This window comes from Leopardus geoffroyi, chromosome A3 (assembly GCF_018350155.1).
Source record: "Leopardus geoffroyi isolate Oge1 chromosome A3, O.geoffroyi_Oge1_pat1.0, whole genome shotgun sequence".
NCBI classification, from domain to species: Eukaryota; Metazoa; Chordata; class Mammalia; order Carnivora; family Felidae; genus Leopardus; species Leopardus geoffroyi.
The window spans coordinates 43,360,360-43,379,058 of NC_059336.1; the positions used below are offsets into that span (position 1 = coordinate 43,360,360).

At 50.7% G+C, this 18,699-nt stretch overlaps 1 protein-coding gene across 6 annotated transcripts in view; it reads right to left on the reverse strand.

The window, feature by feature from the left end:
• Nucleotides 1-18,461, reverse strand: part of OVOL2 (ovo like zinc finger 2) — a 31,112-nt gene extending 12,651 nt beyond the window's left edge. Inside the window, exons 1-4 of one of the 6 annotated variants that reach the window (XM_045445398.1) lie at nt 16,486-16,524; nt 16,135-16,240; nt 15,600-15,823; nt 2,309-2,498 (exon numbers count right to left, since the gene is read on the reverse strand). In XM_045445398.1, coding sequence (XP_045301354.1) covers nt 2,309-2,498; nt 15,600-15,632 — 223 coding nt within the window. In that variant the 5' untranslated portion in view covers nt 15,633-15,823; nt 16,135-16,240; nt 16,486-16,524. Of the gene's footprint in view, nt 1-2,308; nt 2,499-14,384; nt 14,591-15,599; nt 15,824-16,134; nt 16,458-16,485; nt 18,015-18,043 lie in introns of those variants that run through there. The other 5 variants (XM_045445393.1, XM_045445396.1, XM_045445397.1 and 2 more) reach the window with 5 other exon arrangements.
• Between the last annotated feature and the right edge of the window lie 238 nt (nt 18,462-18,699).

Consider the following 18,699-nt stretch of genomic DNA (forward strand, 5'->3'; position numbering starts at 1 on the left):
CGAAGCCAGATTGGTAGCTACCCAATGAGTCTACCTATAGCCTTGGGTCCTCCACCCCCTGCAGGACTCCCCACATCCTACAGAATGCTCTGCCACCCCAGAGAACCCTCTGCCCACCCCAACCTAAGGTGCCAACCTGACCACACAGAGATCAAACTTGAACTGATTCACTGGTGCTAGGGACTAAAAAAAGAAGCCTTGTATCCAACCCGAAAGAGTACACACCATAGGATTCCATTTCTATCATGCCCAAAACCAGGCCCGGTAATCAATGCTGCTACAAGTCACACTAGTGGTGCCTCGTGGAGGGAAGGCGATAGTGACAGAGGGAGGAGCAGGAGTTCTGGGCACAGGGCGTATGGTAGCCCTCCTTATCCGGGGGTTCACTTTCAGTGATTTCAGCTACCTGTGGTCCACTGTGGTCCGGAAGTAGACGGTCCTCCTTCTGACATAACATCAGAAGGTCAGTAGTATCCTAACGCTACATCGCAATGCCTAGGTCATTCACCTCACTTCATCTCATCACGTAGGCATCTTATCATCTCACACATCACAAGAAGGGGGAGTACAGTACAATAAGAAACTTTGAGAAAGAGAGACGACATTCACTGAACTTTTATTACAGTATAAGGCTATAACTGTTCTATTTTATTACCAGTTATTGTTGTTAATCTCTTATTGTGCCTACTATATAAATTAAATATTATCGTAGGTATGTATATATAGGAAAAAGCATAGAATATATAGGGTTTGGTACCACGTGTGGTTTCAGGCATCCACTGAGGTCTTGGAACGTGTCCCCACGGATAAGGGGGGTACTGCTGTATTCTGTTTCTTGGTCTGGGTGCTAGTTATATGGGTGTGTTCACTCTGTAAAAATTCCCAAACTCGTCAAACTATATGCTTATGATGTGTGTGCTCTCCCGGATGCAAAAATCCACTTCACTAAAGGTTTTTTAAAAGGAAAAGAGAAACTTTTGAGTATCCCAGCCCACTCTCTAAGGTGGGGGACACTCTTCCCAGGCCGGGCAAACAGCTCATGGCCAGCAGTCTAAGAACAAAACCGTGTGATAGGAGCTATAAAAGAAATCTGAATACACAGGATCGGAGAAGGGCCCTGTGTGAGGATTGAGGAGGGAGGAGTAGACATTTTCCCATCCCACCAAGATGCCAGAGGAAACCCCAAATTCTGAAAGGGCTTGAGGATCAGGAGACTATATATAGTAAATTCTATGAGGCTATAGGGAGAATGGGTCATGACCAGGTTGGGGTTGAATGGTTAGGATGGGATGGGTTGAAATGAGATGAAATTAAAGAGGATGGAGATGGGATGGGGAGGGGTTGGAGGGTAAGGGGTGGGGCAGGGAGGGGGTGGATGGGATGGGGATGGAATGGGGATGGAGACAGGACAGGTTGGGGTGGGGAGGGGTGGGGTGGGCTGGGGTGGGCCAGGATGGGATGGGACCGGACCGGAATTTGAAAATGGAACCCGGATTATAAAGAGCTTTATATGAAACCCATCAAGATGAGGAGTTGGGATTTCATCTTGCCCAGAGTTGGAGAATTTTTAGCAGGGCAGGGGCACCCTTAGCATTGTCCTCAAGGGATCCTTCTGGCCGGTGTGGAACTATGGGCCTCAAGGAGAAGCCTAGAGGCCAGATGTTTCTAAATTAAACTAACAAGATTTTACCCAGTCAGATGGGCCAGAGGAGAGGCGAATGGGCACTCCCAGGATTCTCTGTGAATTGAGCTGGTGAGGACCTAGATCCACGCTCAAGTCGGGGAACTCCGGAAGGTCCAAGGGAAGGAAAACACTTGCCTGCTTCACAGAGGAGCTGAGTGTTTCCTCCTCTTTCTGAGCTCTCAGGACCTGATTCTGAGACAGCTCACACCCCAACAAAGGAGGAAAAGACACCACCAGTGGGACCACAAGAACCCATTCTAGCAGGCAGCCGGACGAGGGCTGAATGAACTATGCCCCCCCACGTTGCACCAGACGTCACAGCCCAGAACGCTTCCAGCCAGGAATCTGTCTTAAACGGCCCCAGAACTTGGACCATCATCACATCTCTTACAGAGGCAAACAGCCTCAGAAAAGGGGCTTGCCTGGCCCACCGCGACTCAGCCGGCTGGTGGCACAACCAGGAGCTGGACCGAGATGCACTGGCCCCAGATGCCCCATCCTGCAGTCTTTCCAGAAATATGACACTGCTCCAAGCTCCCGATTTAGTTCTTTGGTGGCGAGGGAGCAGGAGCTCTGTCGGCCAAAACAGCGAAAGCAACCGCGAAGCACACGCCCCTTCCTCACCTGTATGCGTGCGGACGTGCCTCTTCAGGTCAAAGGTGTCGTTGAAGCCCTTGCCACAGAAGGTGCACAGGTGTCTCTTCACCTGGTTGTGGCACTTGAGGTGGCGGTTGAGCATGCGCTGCAGGCGGAAGCCCTTGCCACACAGCTCACAGCTGTGAACCGCCGGGTCGCTGCATGTGCCTGTGGTGAACTGGGACAGAGAGAGGGGGGGTGAGGGCCCCGGCGCAGGCGGGCACCCCCAGTGGGCTCAGCCCGGAGCCCACCTCCCCGTGTGGCCAGGCTGCGGCTCCTGACCCCTAAGAACTTCCAAGCGGGTTTTGGGGAAGGTGAAAGAGATCACTGGCTGCTCCTCCCAGCATTCATTCTCCCCTTCTTCCTGAGAACAGACTTCTTCTTCTTTTTTTAAAAATTTTATTTTGAGAGACAAAGCACAAGCAGGGGAGGGGGTAGAGAAAGAGGGAGAGAGAGAACCCCAAGCAGGCTCCCCACTGTCAGCACAGAGCCCGATGTAGGGCTCGACCTCACAAAAGAGAGATCATGACCGGAGCCAAAATCAAGAGCCGGACACTTCACCGACTGAGCCACCCAGGTGCCCCCCCACACACACAGTTCCCTTCACCTTAGAACAGACTTGTGTTCCCTACCCCCAGCTAAGTGTCTATACTTGCCAGCCTGATAGCAAGTCATGGCCGCAGGACGAGCAGGCCAGTGAAAACTACACTCCTCTCTGGGGGAAGATGGGGCCCTCTTCCTCCTTTTCTCCTTCCTGCTGGCCACACCTCCAACTGCCCCTTTGGACCTTGACAGGGAAGCCAGTGCTGAGGATGGAAGAGCAGAAAGAAGGGAGTCCAGGTCCTGATGACGTCATGGAGCCCGCCGTAGAGTCCCCAAAGACAGCCACAATCCACTCCTTCCTCCCCGTGCCTGCATGCTGCTCTACTCATCAAGAGACGGAAACCATTTCCTCTCCCCTGGGATGGAGGCAAGTTCTAGGTCTTAAGAGACTTTGCAGCTTCTATATGTTCCCTCATGGAAGCCAGCTGCCATGTAAGACGTCCAAATCCACCATGCTGTGAGGAAGCCCAAGCAACCGGTGGCCAGTGGCCAGCGGTCCAGTGGCGTTGGACAGCAAGGCCATTTGGAGAGGCACTGACGTGCCAGATATGAATAAAGCCTCCCTGGACCTCCCAGCCCAGCCCATGGCAGCCACCAGCTGAGTGACTCTGGCCAGTGCTACCCACAGTAGAACTGCCTGGCCGTGCCCCAGCTCCTGATCCGCCAAAGTATCAACAACTAAAATGATCATTTGGGGAAGGGACTTGGTCAGGATCCCACAGCTGCATTAGCAGCAAAACAATAACCAAACCCCAGGCCCTGGGCTCCCAGTCTTGTCTCCCATGGTCCCTCAACAATGCTGGCCGCCTCTAAGGAAGAAAATTGAATCTATAATTAAGTGGTGAAAAACACCAGATCTAACATATTCATCAAAGGTTTCTTAGTTACCAAACCAGATCATTTAGAAGCTTGATCCAATTGCTCTACTACTTATAAAAGGGCCTAATAACCTTATTTTCATACAAACATCATTAGCAGGAAGACTTGGTCCTTGCCTGGCTCCACACACCTCCCTAGCCTCCAACACCAACCACCCCCCTCCCCTCCACCCAGGGTATTGCCCTCCACTAAGACCTAGCTCAACTGTTGCCTCCCTGATGTAGCTAGCTTCTCTGCAGCTTCTGCCCAAACTGGTTTCCTGTACCCCTAAGGCCAAGGCCCTTAAACCCCAGCACGCACACGGATCCCCTGGGGGGCTTGTTAAAACACAGGTTCTGATTCAGGAGATGTGGTGGAGTCTAGACGCAGCATTTCTAACCAGCTCCCAGGAGATGCCACTGTGGCACAGACCATCCTTGAGACATGAGGCTAGGGTACTGGCCCTCACACAGTTCAGTACTTGATTCCACTATTTCCAGAAGGTTCCATCATGCACAGATGTTTCGTCATAGTTCATCTGGTTTCCTCGACTAAATGCCTTTGCAGAAGCCAGGAAGTGTTTGTGCACATTCCTGCCCCCCACACCCCAAGCTCAGACTCAGGCCAGTGCACAGCGTGTTGATGGGCAATGGCTCACAGGTGGCAAAATACAAAGAGACTTGGGGAAGGCACAAGACCCCAGAACAGGGTTTTTCGGTCAGCCTCCTTGTCTGCTTGGAGCTTAATTTGTCTCAGCTGACACTGGAGTGCCCTCTCTGCAACAGGCCCTGTGCTCAGAGCTGGAAGCAATACGTCACCAGGATGACATCCCAAGAAGCTGCCAGTCTAGTAGGGAAGGAGATCAGTCAAAAGGCCCCTGATATCTGGGAAGCCCGAGGGCACAATGGACACCTCAGAGAGGCACCTACCCCAGACATAAATCCAGAGGAAATGAGCTCCTCAGCCAGTCAAAGATGAGGAGGAAGAGGAGGGCAATGGCAAAGAATATTCCAGAAGAGGGCAGTGGAAAAGAGAGAGACTGTGGGTGGTTCCACGTGGCTAGCCTGAGCCATAGAGCCACGGTAGCAGAGCAGGGCAGTGTCCTCCTTGGGGCTCTACCTCAAAAGGCAGAGGGGCCCCTGGAAGCTACAGTGGAGGACAGCCTCGGGGGTTGGGTTGTTGACCCAGTGGGTAACCATCCTGGGCCTCCAACTCTCACGTCCCACCTCTGCCCTGCATCCCCCAAAGAGGGTTGGGCCTGGCATTTGTCCTGAGGGAGACCCAGCTGAGCCCAAGACTTTCCTATTTCTGTCACCAGGACAGGTCAGGTCTTCTCCTTGCCCAGAAGTCCCCATTTTGGTCATTTCAACCCCTGTAGGGATGTGAAAAGACTAAATATGGCCCAAGTCTTCGCAAACTGAATACCTGGAGCTCCTCAAGGCCATGTCTACGCAGGAAAAAGGCCATTGAGAGCTAGCAAGTGCCTAATAAAGCAGAACATAGACAAATGACCCAGGTAATTTGATTAAGAACGTGCAGAAAGCTAGAACTGTCTTCCTGCAGAATGTTCTTAAGGATTTGCCAACTTATAGTCCAAACCCAAACTCCTGTTTACCTTCTATTACAGTCCCAGATGAAAACCTCAAATCACTGGCATTATTTTGCTTGAAAAGAATAAAATCTTGAAAGATAGAAAGGAGATTTGTGACATTTTGAGGGAGTGCAGGGCCAATGGATCATCTGAGCAAACTACAGAATGCCTTTTTTTTTTTTTATTTTTTTTTTTTTAACGTTTATTTATTTTTGAGACAGAGAGAGACAGAGCATGAACAGGGGAGGGGCAGAGAGAGAGGGAGACACAGAATCGGAAGCGGGCTCCAGGCTCTGAGCCATCAGCCCAGAGCCTGATGCGGGGCTCGAACTCACGGACCGCGGGATCGTGACCTGAGCTGAAGTCGGACGCCTAACCAACTGAGCCACCCAGGCACCCCAGAATGCCTTTTAACACAGGAGAAAACATGATAACGGGGGAGGAGACTGAGGACTAACCGCCCTCCCCCAGTCCAAGGGGGAGTTTCCTTCTGGTTTTCTTGGAACAAAATAGAAATTCTCCAAATGTGCCTCAACAAAGGCAATTTTTTCACTTCTCCACCATCATACACATCCCCATTCCACAGGATGGAAAACTGAGCCAGCACCCAGGGGTTCATTTCAGGGAACTTCCCTAAGGTGCACCCTCCAGTCCCTGAAGCACTGTCTGCCACCTCTCTATACCTATGACCAATCCAGCACCCAGACATTAACAAATTCTATTTGAAGCCTTAAGAGAGCCTTGTTGAAAGATCTAAGATGAACTAATGGCAAAAGATCATGGCTGAAGAAGCCAGCTTCTGCCAGACTGTTTCACTTCTCAGAAAGGAAGGAATATTTGTAGGATAAATTCCTAAATGTGAAATTTATCCCACAGAGTGTATTTCACACATCAGGTACCCTGAAATTCCATCTGTAATGGCAAAAGGCCAGGAAATACCTATATGTCCGTCAAGAGGGACTTTTAAAAGATGCTAGAACCATATAATCAAAACAGCTAGAAAAAGGAAAGAGTATCAGCTGCCAGACACATGAGTGAGCCCTCTGATGTCCAGCCCAGTCAAGCCCCCAGAAGATTCCAGGCGGCTGCCATCTGACCGCAACCGCAAGAGAAACCCCAGGCAACAATGGCCCAGCTAAGCCCAGTCAATCCTCAGAACTCGAATTCAGAATAATAAATTAAACTACTAAATTTGGGGTAATTTGTGAAAGCAATGCGTAACTGGAACAGTAAGAGATGTAGCACATTCTCTCCAGAACATCAGATCTGCCACATTTCCTAATGTTCTCTCCCAGGATGGGCTGCAGGGTACAGACAACACATCTGATTCTTGGAATGACATCTCATGGGTTAGAGGGCCAGCAATCCCTCCCCAGGTCACACGTCAGCTCACTGGGCCATCTTTACAATGTTTACACATGTTTTTTGTTTTTTTTTTTAATGTTTATTCATTTTTGAAAGAGAGAGACAGAGAGAGCAGGGGAGGGGCAGAGAGGTATACACAGAATCCAAAGCAGGCTCCAGGTTCTGAGATGTCAGCACAGAGCCCGACGCAGGTCTTGAGCTCATGAACCTCGAGATCATGACCCGAGCTGAAGTCGGACGCTTAACCCAATGAGCCACCCAGGTGCCCCATACACAGGTTTATACCTAACACTGAACCTCCTAAAAGTTCAAAATAAGGTTAACTAGTCTTACCTTGTTACTCTGCAAGTAGACCCAAACTAGTTACATCTTGGCTATCTTAGTTACAAAATGAGAGTGCAGTGAACAGACAAGAAATGCTGAGTATCAAATAAAAACCTAGACCGGCTGTCATTTATTTGTGGGATGTCATTTAATATCCCTGAGCCACAATTTCCCACGTGTAAAAATGATAAAATGGCAGGGCACCTGGCTGGCTCAGGTGGTAGAGTGTGCAAGTCTTGATCTCGGGGCTGTGAGTTTAAGCCCCGCATTCGTGTAGAGATTTTTAAAAATGATAAAATGGTATTAGATGAGCCATCTTCAGAAATATGAGGATCTGAGAGCACAGTTCTGTTCCTTTTTCTTAAGTTCAAGCCCTGATCCACCAGTTACAGTCTGTGGGACGTAGGCAGGTAACTCCCCCTCTCTAAGCCTTAATTTCATCATCCATAAAATGTGGACAATAACTATATTTGCCTCTCAGGATTATTAAGGAATCAAATAAGAAAAGCTACTTAAAAAGGACCTGATGGTCAATAACTTATCACTCTTATAGACCAGTTCCAAAGTTCTGGGATCCTAAGTATAAGGTAATTGGTCAAAATCCCTTGATTCTCCATTGGCCTTGTGAATTTTCTCTCTGATTGGGAAAAAGAAGAGAAGTGACCTTCAATGTGAGCTGCCAACTCCCAGTCCTTCCGCCACGACTCTGAAATCCAAAAAGCTCTGAAAACCAACATTCTCACATATCTCGTGTTAGCAGTAAAACTGGACCTGAGCAGACATGAAGCCGTGCAGACTTGATCCCGTTGGGGGTCAGTATTCATGTGTTTTGATATGGAAATCACTAACGTGTTTAATTATAGGCTACTGCTCCAGACCTACCAGGGTGGCATAGCCACCTTCTGGAAAAGCTTGACAGTCTCACCCTTAATCAAAAAGCAACACTTTGCAAAAGGCTTACTAATGAAATGGGGAAGCTACCGTGGACAGTGGGAGAGGACATCAATCTGGACATTAATTCAGGGCAAGAAAGATGAATAGAGACTGAGTGGTTCTCCAACCCCATGGCTGGGCGCTTTCTTGCTTGCTGTCCTGTTTTCTGCAGGACCTTGGCTTTCATTTTAAAAAACACACAAGGTTCCCCTCTAGTTCTTCTTAAAAAAAAAAAAAAAAAAAAAAGTCTTTGCAGTAAAAACAAACTGATCATTGTATCAGGGCTGTGGAAAACTTCAGCAGTGTCGGGGGAGGTAAGGACTTAGGCTGGCCCCCAACCAACTTGAAAGCTGGCTAAGGTCACTTACCTGTCAAACTTCTAAACCAAAAAAAAAAAAATGAAATGAAAATCCTTTATTGTCTGTTGATGCTTCCACCAGACAAGTCTATTAAAGTATTAATGATCCTATTTCCTGTGGGAGGGTACTGCGTCCAGGCCACCTTGTGGGGGCCGTTTGGACAAGACTTCCAACTGACACATTTGCTATGCTTCAGCATTAACACATGCTAAGCACAGAGCGCCTGGCTGCCTCAGTTGGTAGAGCACGGGACTCCTCATTTTGGGGTGGTGAGCTCAAGCCCCATGTTGGGCATACAGATTACTCAAGAAACAAAACAAAACATGCTAAGCATATTGCCCAATTGCTTTGGGACAAAAGACTCCCTCCTGGTCCCTGTACCATTTCTTTAGGCTTCACCGCTCTGCTATATGGTAGAATGGAGAACCTTCTCAAATGCGGAGATAATGAAGAGTATCCTTAGAATCCAGAAAAAACTGAGGTTCCAAGAGATCTAACCTACTCTTGGTCACCTGACTTATCGGTGCACACACTGAGATTCTGGATGTGGCCTGTTGTCTGCAAAACTTGTGCCTACACTTCCCCTGGACAGGCCCACGGGTCTGGGCATGATGTGGGGGAAAGGGAGGGGATGAATCCTATTGTTTGTCTCCTATCACAGCTTCCTGTCAGACCATCAATGCTAATGGCTGTGGTGTCAAAGATACCTCCTAAAATGCAATACAGCAACCCTAAAAAAACAAGGATCCTTGGGTTGAGCTTTGCTACTAAAAACTGTGATAAATTCAATGAACACACCTCCCGCCCCCCTCCCCCCAGGGCTTTACCTTTCTTTCCTTGCAAATGAGGGGACTGGACCACACAAGCTTTAAAGTTCCCTGTAGTGGATCGTACGGATGGGCACTCTTCTCAGCAACTATTTCTACTTTTTCTGGTGCGCCTTCCCATACTGCAGAGGCTAAAAAGCTACAAACTGCATTTCCCAGACCCCTTTACAGTTACAGGTTCTAGATGTGACTGGGGTTCCGCCAATGACCCACACTATCAAGAGGTTTGAATTTGGGCCTGAGTTAATTGGACAGAGGCAGGCACATGGCAATCACTCTATACTCTACATCAGTCGGTAGCCATAGAGGCAGAAGGTGGACCTCCCTTGGTGGCCCAGTTCTGCAGTGTGGCTCTGGGAGTTCAATCCTGGTATTTTAGCCCATTTACTACCCTATCATTAACCATTCCCAGCTGAAGCTAACTACAGTGGATTCTGTTGTCTGCAGCTAAACCCACTTCACCTCTATGTTCAAATTAAAAGCTGGTGCAATTAACACTTACATGGTTCCCCCATTCCTTTTCCCCCTTTTAATTAATCTGGCCTTTTTCGAGCATCTAGTCCAGATATTTCCCCAGATTTACATTTTCTTCTCGCCTATTTTCCTCCAAATGTTGTCATTTACATCTAGGGACTGTTGATTCCTTCTTCCCTGCCTGTACTTCTGTCCTATGTTGACCTATGTCCTCCTATGAGTCAGGCATTACTGTACCAGGTGCTGGGGATTCAAGAAGCCCAGGAGGAATGTTCCTTGCCTTTGTTGGGTCTAGAGTCAAGAAGAGGAGCCTGGTCAGCCAAATGTAAGGGACATGGTCAGTGAGTTACAATGGGGGTGGGGTGAGGGGCATCCACTTCTGTCTTATAATAGACAATAGGTAAGGAGTTAGGGACAGAGCTATGTTCTCTTCCAAATATCAAATGGATGGGTTTTTTAAAACTACTGAAATCCGTGATTCACAACATATCTAAAAATAAACAAGTTGGCCATAGCTATGGAATTCTGGTGACCCAACTGGTTATCTTGAAAACTGGTAAATAAAGGGAATCTTATCTGGCCCTTCCTGAATGAACTGTCTCACTGGGAACTAAACAGCAGATGAGGCGAAGTGTATCTCTGTACAAGAATATCAACTAATAAACAAAGGACAGAATATCACAACCCCTAATAACCTACAATATTTAGACCCTGAGTATCAACAACTGCTGACATCACAGAGAGACAACCAAATATTATGTGCTTTCTGGATGTTAATAGGTGCCCCCCACTGTGACAGACTATTTGGCTAAAACAAATATACCTGATCAGACACCTAAAGCAGTGTTGATAGAACTTTCTGCAATGAAAGAAATGTTCTAATCTGTACTGTCCGATACAGTAGCCTCCGCTCACACCGCTCACACCTGAAATGTGGCTTGTGCAACTGAGGAACTTAATATTTAATTTTACTTAGTTTAAATTTAAATTGTCACACGTGACTTTCGCTACTACACTGGGCAGTGCGGCTGCAGAACCAACCACCCATTTTTTTTTTTTTTAATTTTGGGGGTGCCTGAGTGGCTTAGTTGGTTAAGCGGTCGACTTTCGGCTCAGGTCATGATCTCACAGTCCGTGAGTTCGAGCTCCGTGTCGGGCTCTGTGCTGACAGCTCAGAGCCTGGAGCCTCCTTCAGATTCTGTGTTTCCCTCTCTGCCCCTCCCCTGCTCTCTCTCTCTCTCTCTCAAAAATAAAGAAACATTAAAAAGAATTTTTAATTAAAAAAATAAAATAAAATAATTTTTTAACGTTTATTCATTTCGGAGAGACAGAGCACGAGTGGGAGAGTGGCAGAGTGAGGAAGACACAGAATCTGAAGCAGCTCCAGGCTCTGAACTGTCAGCACAGAGCCGGACGTGGGGCTCAAGCCCACTAACAGCGGGATCATGACCTGAGCTGAAGTCAGACGCTTAACCAACTGAGCCACCCAGGCGCTCTACCCAATTACCTATTTAGAGAAAATCTAGGAGACCGAGGAGCATTAGCCTTTGTGGTGATGCATTCCTCAAAATCCAGATTGTTAGAAACTCTCCAAGCAAATTACTCATCTCTTCAATAATTAACTTGTAAGGAAATGGACAAGAGATGGGGGGCGGGGGAAATGTGTAAATTAAAAGAGACCTGGAAGACATGTCAGTCAATTACAATGTATAGACATTGTGTGGACCGGACTCAGCAAACTGGAAAAAAAAAAAAAAAGTATGAATTTATGAGACAATTAGCAATGTGAACACCATTGTTAACATGGGTGTGATCGTGTACCTTGATCTTTATCTATCACAGGCACATTCTGAGTTATTTATGGTTGAAATAATAGGATAACTGAGATTTGCTTCAAAATCACATGTCGGGCGTTAGATGGGGGCTGGATGGGCAGGACCAGCCATAGAAGAACGGTTGTTGGGGTGGGGTAACGGGCCCTATGCCTGTGAAAGTCTCCACAAATGAAAAATGATGAGAAAAAAAAAAGGAAAAAGACTACTGCACCTTCACATATCTGGCACTACTTGAAGACTCAGACTACAGAGCCAGGTAAAAGACCAAAAATACTTTAGAAGGAATTCTACACTCAGTTCCTTTTGAAGTATCCTTGGAAGAGGCCAAAGGAAGGGAACAGAAGGGGAAAAGGAGGAGATTCATTTGCTATTCTATACTTGCACCTGGGTCCCACCACCCACTGAGACAGGAAGGAAAAACATCAGTCAATTGACTGATTTCACTTCAGAGTTACTTAGTTTCTGATAAACCTTCAAAGGAAGGGCAATGGTGATCAGGGTGTCTGGGGGTCTCTGCTCCACAGCTAGATTCCTGCAAATGGGCCCAGGACAAAAGAGACTTAAAGCCACCTAGACCTGTCACGACCGCCTTCTCAGATGCACATGATCTACCCCCCACCTCCCCACCCCCGAATCTGTTTGGAAAATTACTGAATCCTCAGCAGTAAAGAGACGATTTTGCAAACCGCACTGAGGCACCCAGTCAGAAGGCAGACAGGCTGGGAAGAGCCATTTTCCTAACCAGCACCTAGGACTCCTTTCCAGATCTACTCACAAGCACAACCAGATTGGCAAATCCCTAGTCCCCACTGGAGACAACAAAATACTGGACGTTAACGAAATCTGCCATCCATCACTATTAAACTAACTTCCTACTGGCAATTTATACATGCACAGAAGTGCTAGACATTCTGCAGCCCTTATTTCATCTAACCGTCACTTCTGAGAGGCTGATTCCATTGCTTTTCCATTTTACAGATGAGGGAAGTAAGACTCAGGACAGAGGGGCCCCTGGGTGGTTCAGTCAGTTGAGCATCTGACTTCAGCTCAGGTCATGATCTCATGGCTCATGAGTTCGAGCCCTGCTTCGGGGAGCCCTGCTTCTTTCTCTCTCCCTCTCTCCCTTGCTCACTTGCACCCTCTCTCTCTAATACAAAAGAAAAAAAAAAAAAAGACTCGGGACAGATAATATATCTCTAAGACAGCTGGTAAGATGGACCCAACTGAGGTCTTCCTTCTCAAAACCCTTCCAGAGCCCTCCTCCGCCTGCCCAAGAGCACCCCCACCTCTTGGCTTGGCCCCTTCACCACCTCATCCTGTCCCAGTTTCTCACCTCCCACTGGCTCTCTGACCCAGCAGGTCCATTTTCTATCTTCGGGCACCATAGCTTTGAGTCCTTTACTGACTCAAGTTTTGGGCTCAGCCATACGCCCCTAAAGCCTGACTCTCCCCCCCTTCCTCACCCTCAGATCCACACCAAGAAAACTTCCCTGCTCAGAATTACATCTTTGCACATGCTTTAGCATTCCCTTTGCTGTAACAGAGTTAATAATTAGTATTTGTGTCTCCCCACCAACCCAGACAATCCCAGCTAGAGTTAAAGGGCACCTACCACATTCCCCTCTTTACTCATTTATTTTCACCACTCTATGAGGTAGGTTTCATTATTATTCCCATTTCACAGACAAGGAAACAGAGGCCCAGAAAGATTAGCAACTTGCCTAAAGTCACACAGCTAAGAAGTGACAAAACCAGAGCCTGGGGGCTTAACTGATTCGGTCAAATGATTCTAGAACACCAGGCTGGGAACATTTTTATCTCCTGGCTGCCTAGCACACAGCAGGCACTCCAAAAAATTAGATGGGATGTTGCCTCTCTCTGCAGGGCACTGGCTCAAACCTGCCCCTCCTCTACTCCTCTGAGCCAGCTGCTTAGTGAGTGTCTTGAAGTTATTCAAACTCAATCATTATGCTTCATGCATGGGCCTCATTCTTGAGTGGTATTTCTTTTCTTCTAGTTAAGAAACTAATTTTTTTTTAAATTTATTTTAGAGAGAGAGAGCCCACCAGCAGGGGAGAGGGGCAGAGAGAGAGAGAGAGAGAGAGAGAGAGAGAGAATCTTAAGCAGATTCCATGCTCAGCGTGGAGCCCGAGGAGGGGCTCGATCCCATGACCCTAGGATCATGACCTGAACCAAAATCAAGAGGATGCTCAACCAACTGAGCCACCAGGCGCTTGGAGAACCTAATTCTTAAGAGTCCAGCATATTTTTCACAGAACTAGAGAATTACCCAATATGCTAAGTCACGGGCAATTTGGACAGTCATTTGAAAACGGCCAATACCACAGATGATAATTCTGGAGGCTTGGAGCATCTTAACACCAAGATATCTCCTATTTTCGGACGGAAGCTGAAAGGGAAAAGGAATCTAAGCATCCTCAGTAAACAAATAAAACTTCTCCGGAAGCTATGCTAAGGTTGAGGAGCAAACTCACCACCCCACAGCCCTTGGGGCGGTTTGTAGGCAAGATCACAGAAATAAGATTGTGGTTTATTTATTCCTTTAATCCAGGGCTACGATCGCACTGTTTACCTGAGACAAGAGAGAGCTCCTAAAATGCTGGTTAAGGGACTAGACCTTTCTCCCCTGCCACTTTCTTCCCAGGGTAATCTGGGAAATTGGGGGACAGAGGGGCAAACGGACCACAGTCAATCCCAAAACAACGTTGCAATTGTCCTTCCAGCCCGGTGATAAATATGCAAGTGGGACACTTAGTAGAATTTCCTGGAGGGCAGAGCCACCAGCCTCAGGCAAACTGTCCCCTCCCACTTAACCCCATCTGGCCCAGAAAAGCCTCAGGCCAGCTGACTTTGAACCTCAGCAGCACCACTTACCAGCAAGCAGCACGCGGCACCGCAGTAACCTTTAAAGAGGTCTTTTCCCGAGGATTCCAGCTCCAGCCTCTAGCCTCAATTCATAACCAAATGCACCCTAGCCGGCCCCCAAGCTAAACCCCAGGAACCAGGAACATGCATAGGGAGGGATGGCCTCGCCCAGGAAAAGTAACCTAGTGTCACCCAATCCACCACAGCGAACACTGGAGTTCCTCCTCCCCATACCCCCATCCCGCCCCCCCCCCCCCCCAGGCAGCTGGGCTGCAGGACCGCCCTGGAGCGCTCCAGAATTATTGCCCACTAAGAGGGCCTGGAGCCCGCAGAGTCCCACCAAGCTCGGAAATGGGGTCATGTGATTCCTAAAACACCACTCCCTGGCTCCAGCTGACTGAGTCAGTGGAATGGGATTCCTTAATCTTGGGGGTAGCGGATACATTTGAGCAGGCGATCATGGAAGTTCTACCCAGAAAAGCCAGATGGGTGTCCTGATAAGATGTCGCCTACAATTCTAGAAGACTAGGGGGAGGGGGTTGCTGAAGGATGGTAAGGGAGGGTAACAAACACTCCAACCCACTGGGGGCGGGGCACTGAGGCAATTTTCAGGTGAACTCCTTTATCCATCAGTTTAATTAAAGAAGATTGGAGAGGTATGACAAATTTAAAGTGCCCCGCACAGGCCTCGAGTCTAACGGGCACTCCATAATTGTCACTGGGAATAGCTGTTATTGCGAGAGGGCCACTGTGTGCCAAACTGCTGTGCAGAACGCAAGCAAGTGTGTGGAACTCAGAATTCACATAGCGCTAGGAAATGCGCCCCAGAGAACGCAATTGCTGAGAGCCTGGGTCCCTCCTTTCTGAACCCGGGAACCCCGACGGCCTGGTGATTCTTCAGGCCCCGCACACACACTGGGCTGCTGGAGGGAGGAAGCTGAGCCTGGGTCTTTTAAGCAGTTCCAGAGGCCACCCCGGCAGGCTGTGCCGGCTCCAAGGCTCAGCGGCGCGGGCCGCTGGCTACCCAGCAGGCGGGAGGACGCGCTGAGCCGCCCTGGCCGAGACCCAGAGGCAGGTGCAGGAACGGCGCGGCGGGCGCGCTCGGTGCCGGGGTGCACCGGTGCCCGGGTGCGCGGGCGGGAGCTGCAGGGAGGGGCGCGGGTTCCCGGAGCCCGACGCCAGGGCGTGGTGCAGGTGGCGGCGGGGGCAGAGTCGACACCATACCTTGATTTTCGACCTAGCGACTGGGCGCTGCATCGCCGCCAGGTGTCCACCCGGGCCCTCTGCGTCGCCAGGCTCGGGGATTTCGCGCTCGGGGGCGCGCGGGGACGAGCTGCTCTCGGCGCTTCCAGGCTCCCCCGCGCTGCTGCTGCCGCCGCTGCTGCTGCTACTGCCGCCGTCGCTGCGGCAGTCCTCGGGGGGGTCGTGGAGCAGACGGCCCAGGCCCACTGCGGAGGGAGGGGCGGCGCCCCGACACAGACACGCGGCGTCAGGCCCGGGAGTCCGCGGCAGTTTGACCTGCGGGCGGTGCCGCCGCCCCGCCCAGGACCTGGGCACCAGGCCAAGTGGGCAACACGCGGGGGTGGGAGAGAGAGTCCCCGGCTCGGCCTCCCGAGCGAGCACGGGGTTGGAGGGGGGGGCGGCTCCTCGGTCCCATTCCCGCGCCCACAAGGAACCGAGGGCCTTGGGCGGCTGGGGACACTACGCGCCAAGTTGCCTCTCCCTGGGATGAGGGGATAGGGGTCTGACTTCAACCTACCTAGCCCGAGGGGCTGACGGATCCTGGGGCGACTCTATGAGGGCATGGGACCGAGAGGAGCCCCTACTGGCCTTCAGTCTCCCCTCCTGGGCCACCTCGTCCCGCGCTGCAGCCAACGGTCCCGCCGCCGGGCAATTACAGGCGCCCATTAGGAGGAAGGGGGCGCAGGGCGTCGCGGGTTCCCCAGCCTCTCCCTCTCCGTCTTCACACGCCTCAAGGACCTCCCCCCGCCCCGAAAAAGGGGGCATGGGGTGGGCAGTCCGGCCCCCGCGGTGAGCTGAGGGGACCCGGACACCCCTGCCCCCACCCCGGGAGTCCCGCGCCCAGGCCCGGCCCCCGCGCGGCGCTCACCTGGGATGTAGGTGTCTGCCCTTTCCTCATCCGGGAGCTCATCCCAGCTGCGGACAGAGACCCCCGGGCTCCTCCTCTTCACCAGGAAGACTTTGGGCATGGTGTGGCCCCCTCCCCGGCCGGCGGCCCCCTTCCTGCCGGTTGCTCCCCGATAGGGGCTGCGGCAGTGACTCGGTCCCCGGTTCCCGGCGGCCAGAGCCCACCTTCCCGCCTAGCCTGCCCTCTCCCTCCGCCCCCCGCCGCGCCGCGGCCCAGGCCTCTCCCCCGCACGCCCGGCGACTCCCAGCCTCCGGGCTCGGCGACACCTATGCCTTAAATCGCGGGTGAGACCACGCCGGGGAAAAAGTTTCATAAGGTGGAATAGAAGAGACACCAGGAAACTTGGGAGTGAGCATGCGCCCTGCAACATAACGGTGTCAACAAGCTCGCTACCTGTCCGACCGGTTCCGGCGGCCGGGGCTGCCTGTTCCAGCCCTTCCTTAGGCATGAATGTTTGCAAAAGAATTTAACGTCTGATTCTTCCCCCCCCCCTCCCCTTTTTAAAAAGGGAAGAACGTTTTTTGATCAGCCTCTCGCCCCATTCCCCATCACGAGCACCTCAGGGCAAACTCTTAGAGGTTAACCCCCAGGTCCGCTTCCCGGGGCGTCCATCCTAAGAGCTGGAGCTTCCTGCGAGTTGCACACACCACCACCATCCCCCGCCCCCGGGTGGATTTGTCTCCGACAAGCAAGCAAGAAAATGGCTCAGTTCCTCCGGACTTTGTGGATGGTTTCCGCGGCTAGTTGAAATCCCGGCGGGCGGAAGGGGGAGGCGGCAGGGAGATTACCCAGGGCTCTGTTCTGGTAAAGAGGGCGACTTGGGGACTCAAGATCCCCATCATTTACAACAGCCCCCCCCCCAAATAAGCACAGTAATAATATGACTTAAAGCTCGGCAGCTTTAGAACACGTCGTTATTACTGATCTGTGCCACACAATCTGAGGAAAACAAGTCGGCTTGCTCTGCTAAAGCAGCTTCCATCCCAAGACCTACCACCCCAAGAGCCTCATCAACCCAAATAAACACACAATGGAAACAAAAGCCGAGCGCCTGTTATGCAAACGCAGCTCCGAAACAAATCTCTTATCCTTGCCCACTCCCATTACAGTCTCCGCCTAACTGCCCGCTCCCCGAAATCAGAGGCTGGGAAATACCTTTCCCAGTAAATGAAGACGGGCTGCTACTGGGGAGGTGGCTGGAGAGCTTTGTATTTATTTTTGGTTTTGGTTTTTCCTCTCGGGCTTTATTCGCGGAGGGGGAGTTGGGAGAGAAGGAAGAGGAGTTGGTAAGAGAAAGATGCCAAGTTTCTAAGACCAGCAGTGCCGGCGTTTGGGGCGCGCGCTGTCCCTCTCACGGCCCCTGCTCGGGTGCGCCCGGGGACGCGCAGCACTGCCTCCACCGCTGCGGTGGGCGCACCCCTCCTGTGGGTGAGCAGACTCGTGCGGGCTCGGGGGCTGCCGGGGCGCGTCTCGCCAGGAGCTCCCTGGCGCCCGCAGCTCTCCCATCCGCCAGACTCACCTGTCTGTAACCCGACCCGCTGTGCGCCCGGCCCACAGGGCCGAGGAATCGACACAGCGGTTTTCCCCGTCCTCTTCCGCCCTGGAATGGCCTTTGGGGACACAGCAGCCTGGTAACGGATTTCTCGGCTCGGCTGGAGTACTCTTTCCGCGCACGGAGAGGGGGCGCAGCTCTCCTGGGTCTGCGAAGGGAAGAGAAGCGCCATGCCTCGGGGTCTGCCCTCAAGAGGTCACCCTGTCTTGGCTCAAGCCTGTCTGGACTCCAGATTTTCTGAGAACAATCAACGAAGAATGAAAAAGACTTTGATCCGGTTAAGCCGGGTGTGGAGAAGGAAGACATTTCTATAGCGGCACAAGGAAACGAGGCTTCTTTTTAGTCTTTAAGGCTGATGGCGCAGCTTCTGGGAGACTCTGAGGATGTATTTTACCTACCAACAAACTGAAGATTTTCGGAAAGAAGGAGCTTGGTGGAATGAAAGTCAAATAAAGTAAAACTGTGAAATCACAGAATCACCTCCCATCTCAATAAAAATCTTTAGAACTTCCCTTCGTTCAAAATTCCTGATTTCATGAAAAAGTCAGCCAGCCCCATTAACAGATTTTTTTTTTCTCTTATTGGATTTCAAATCAATGAGTGCCTGAACCACTTTGTCCTTT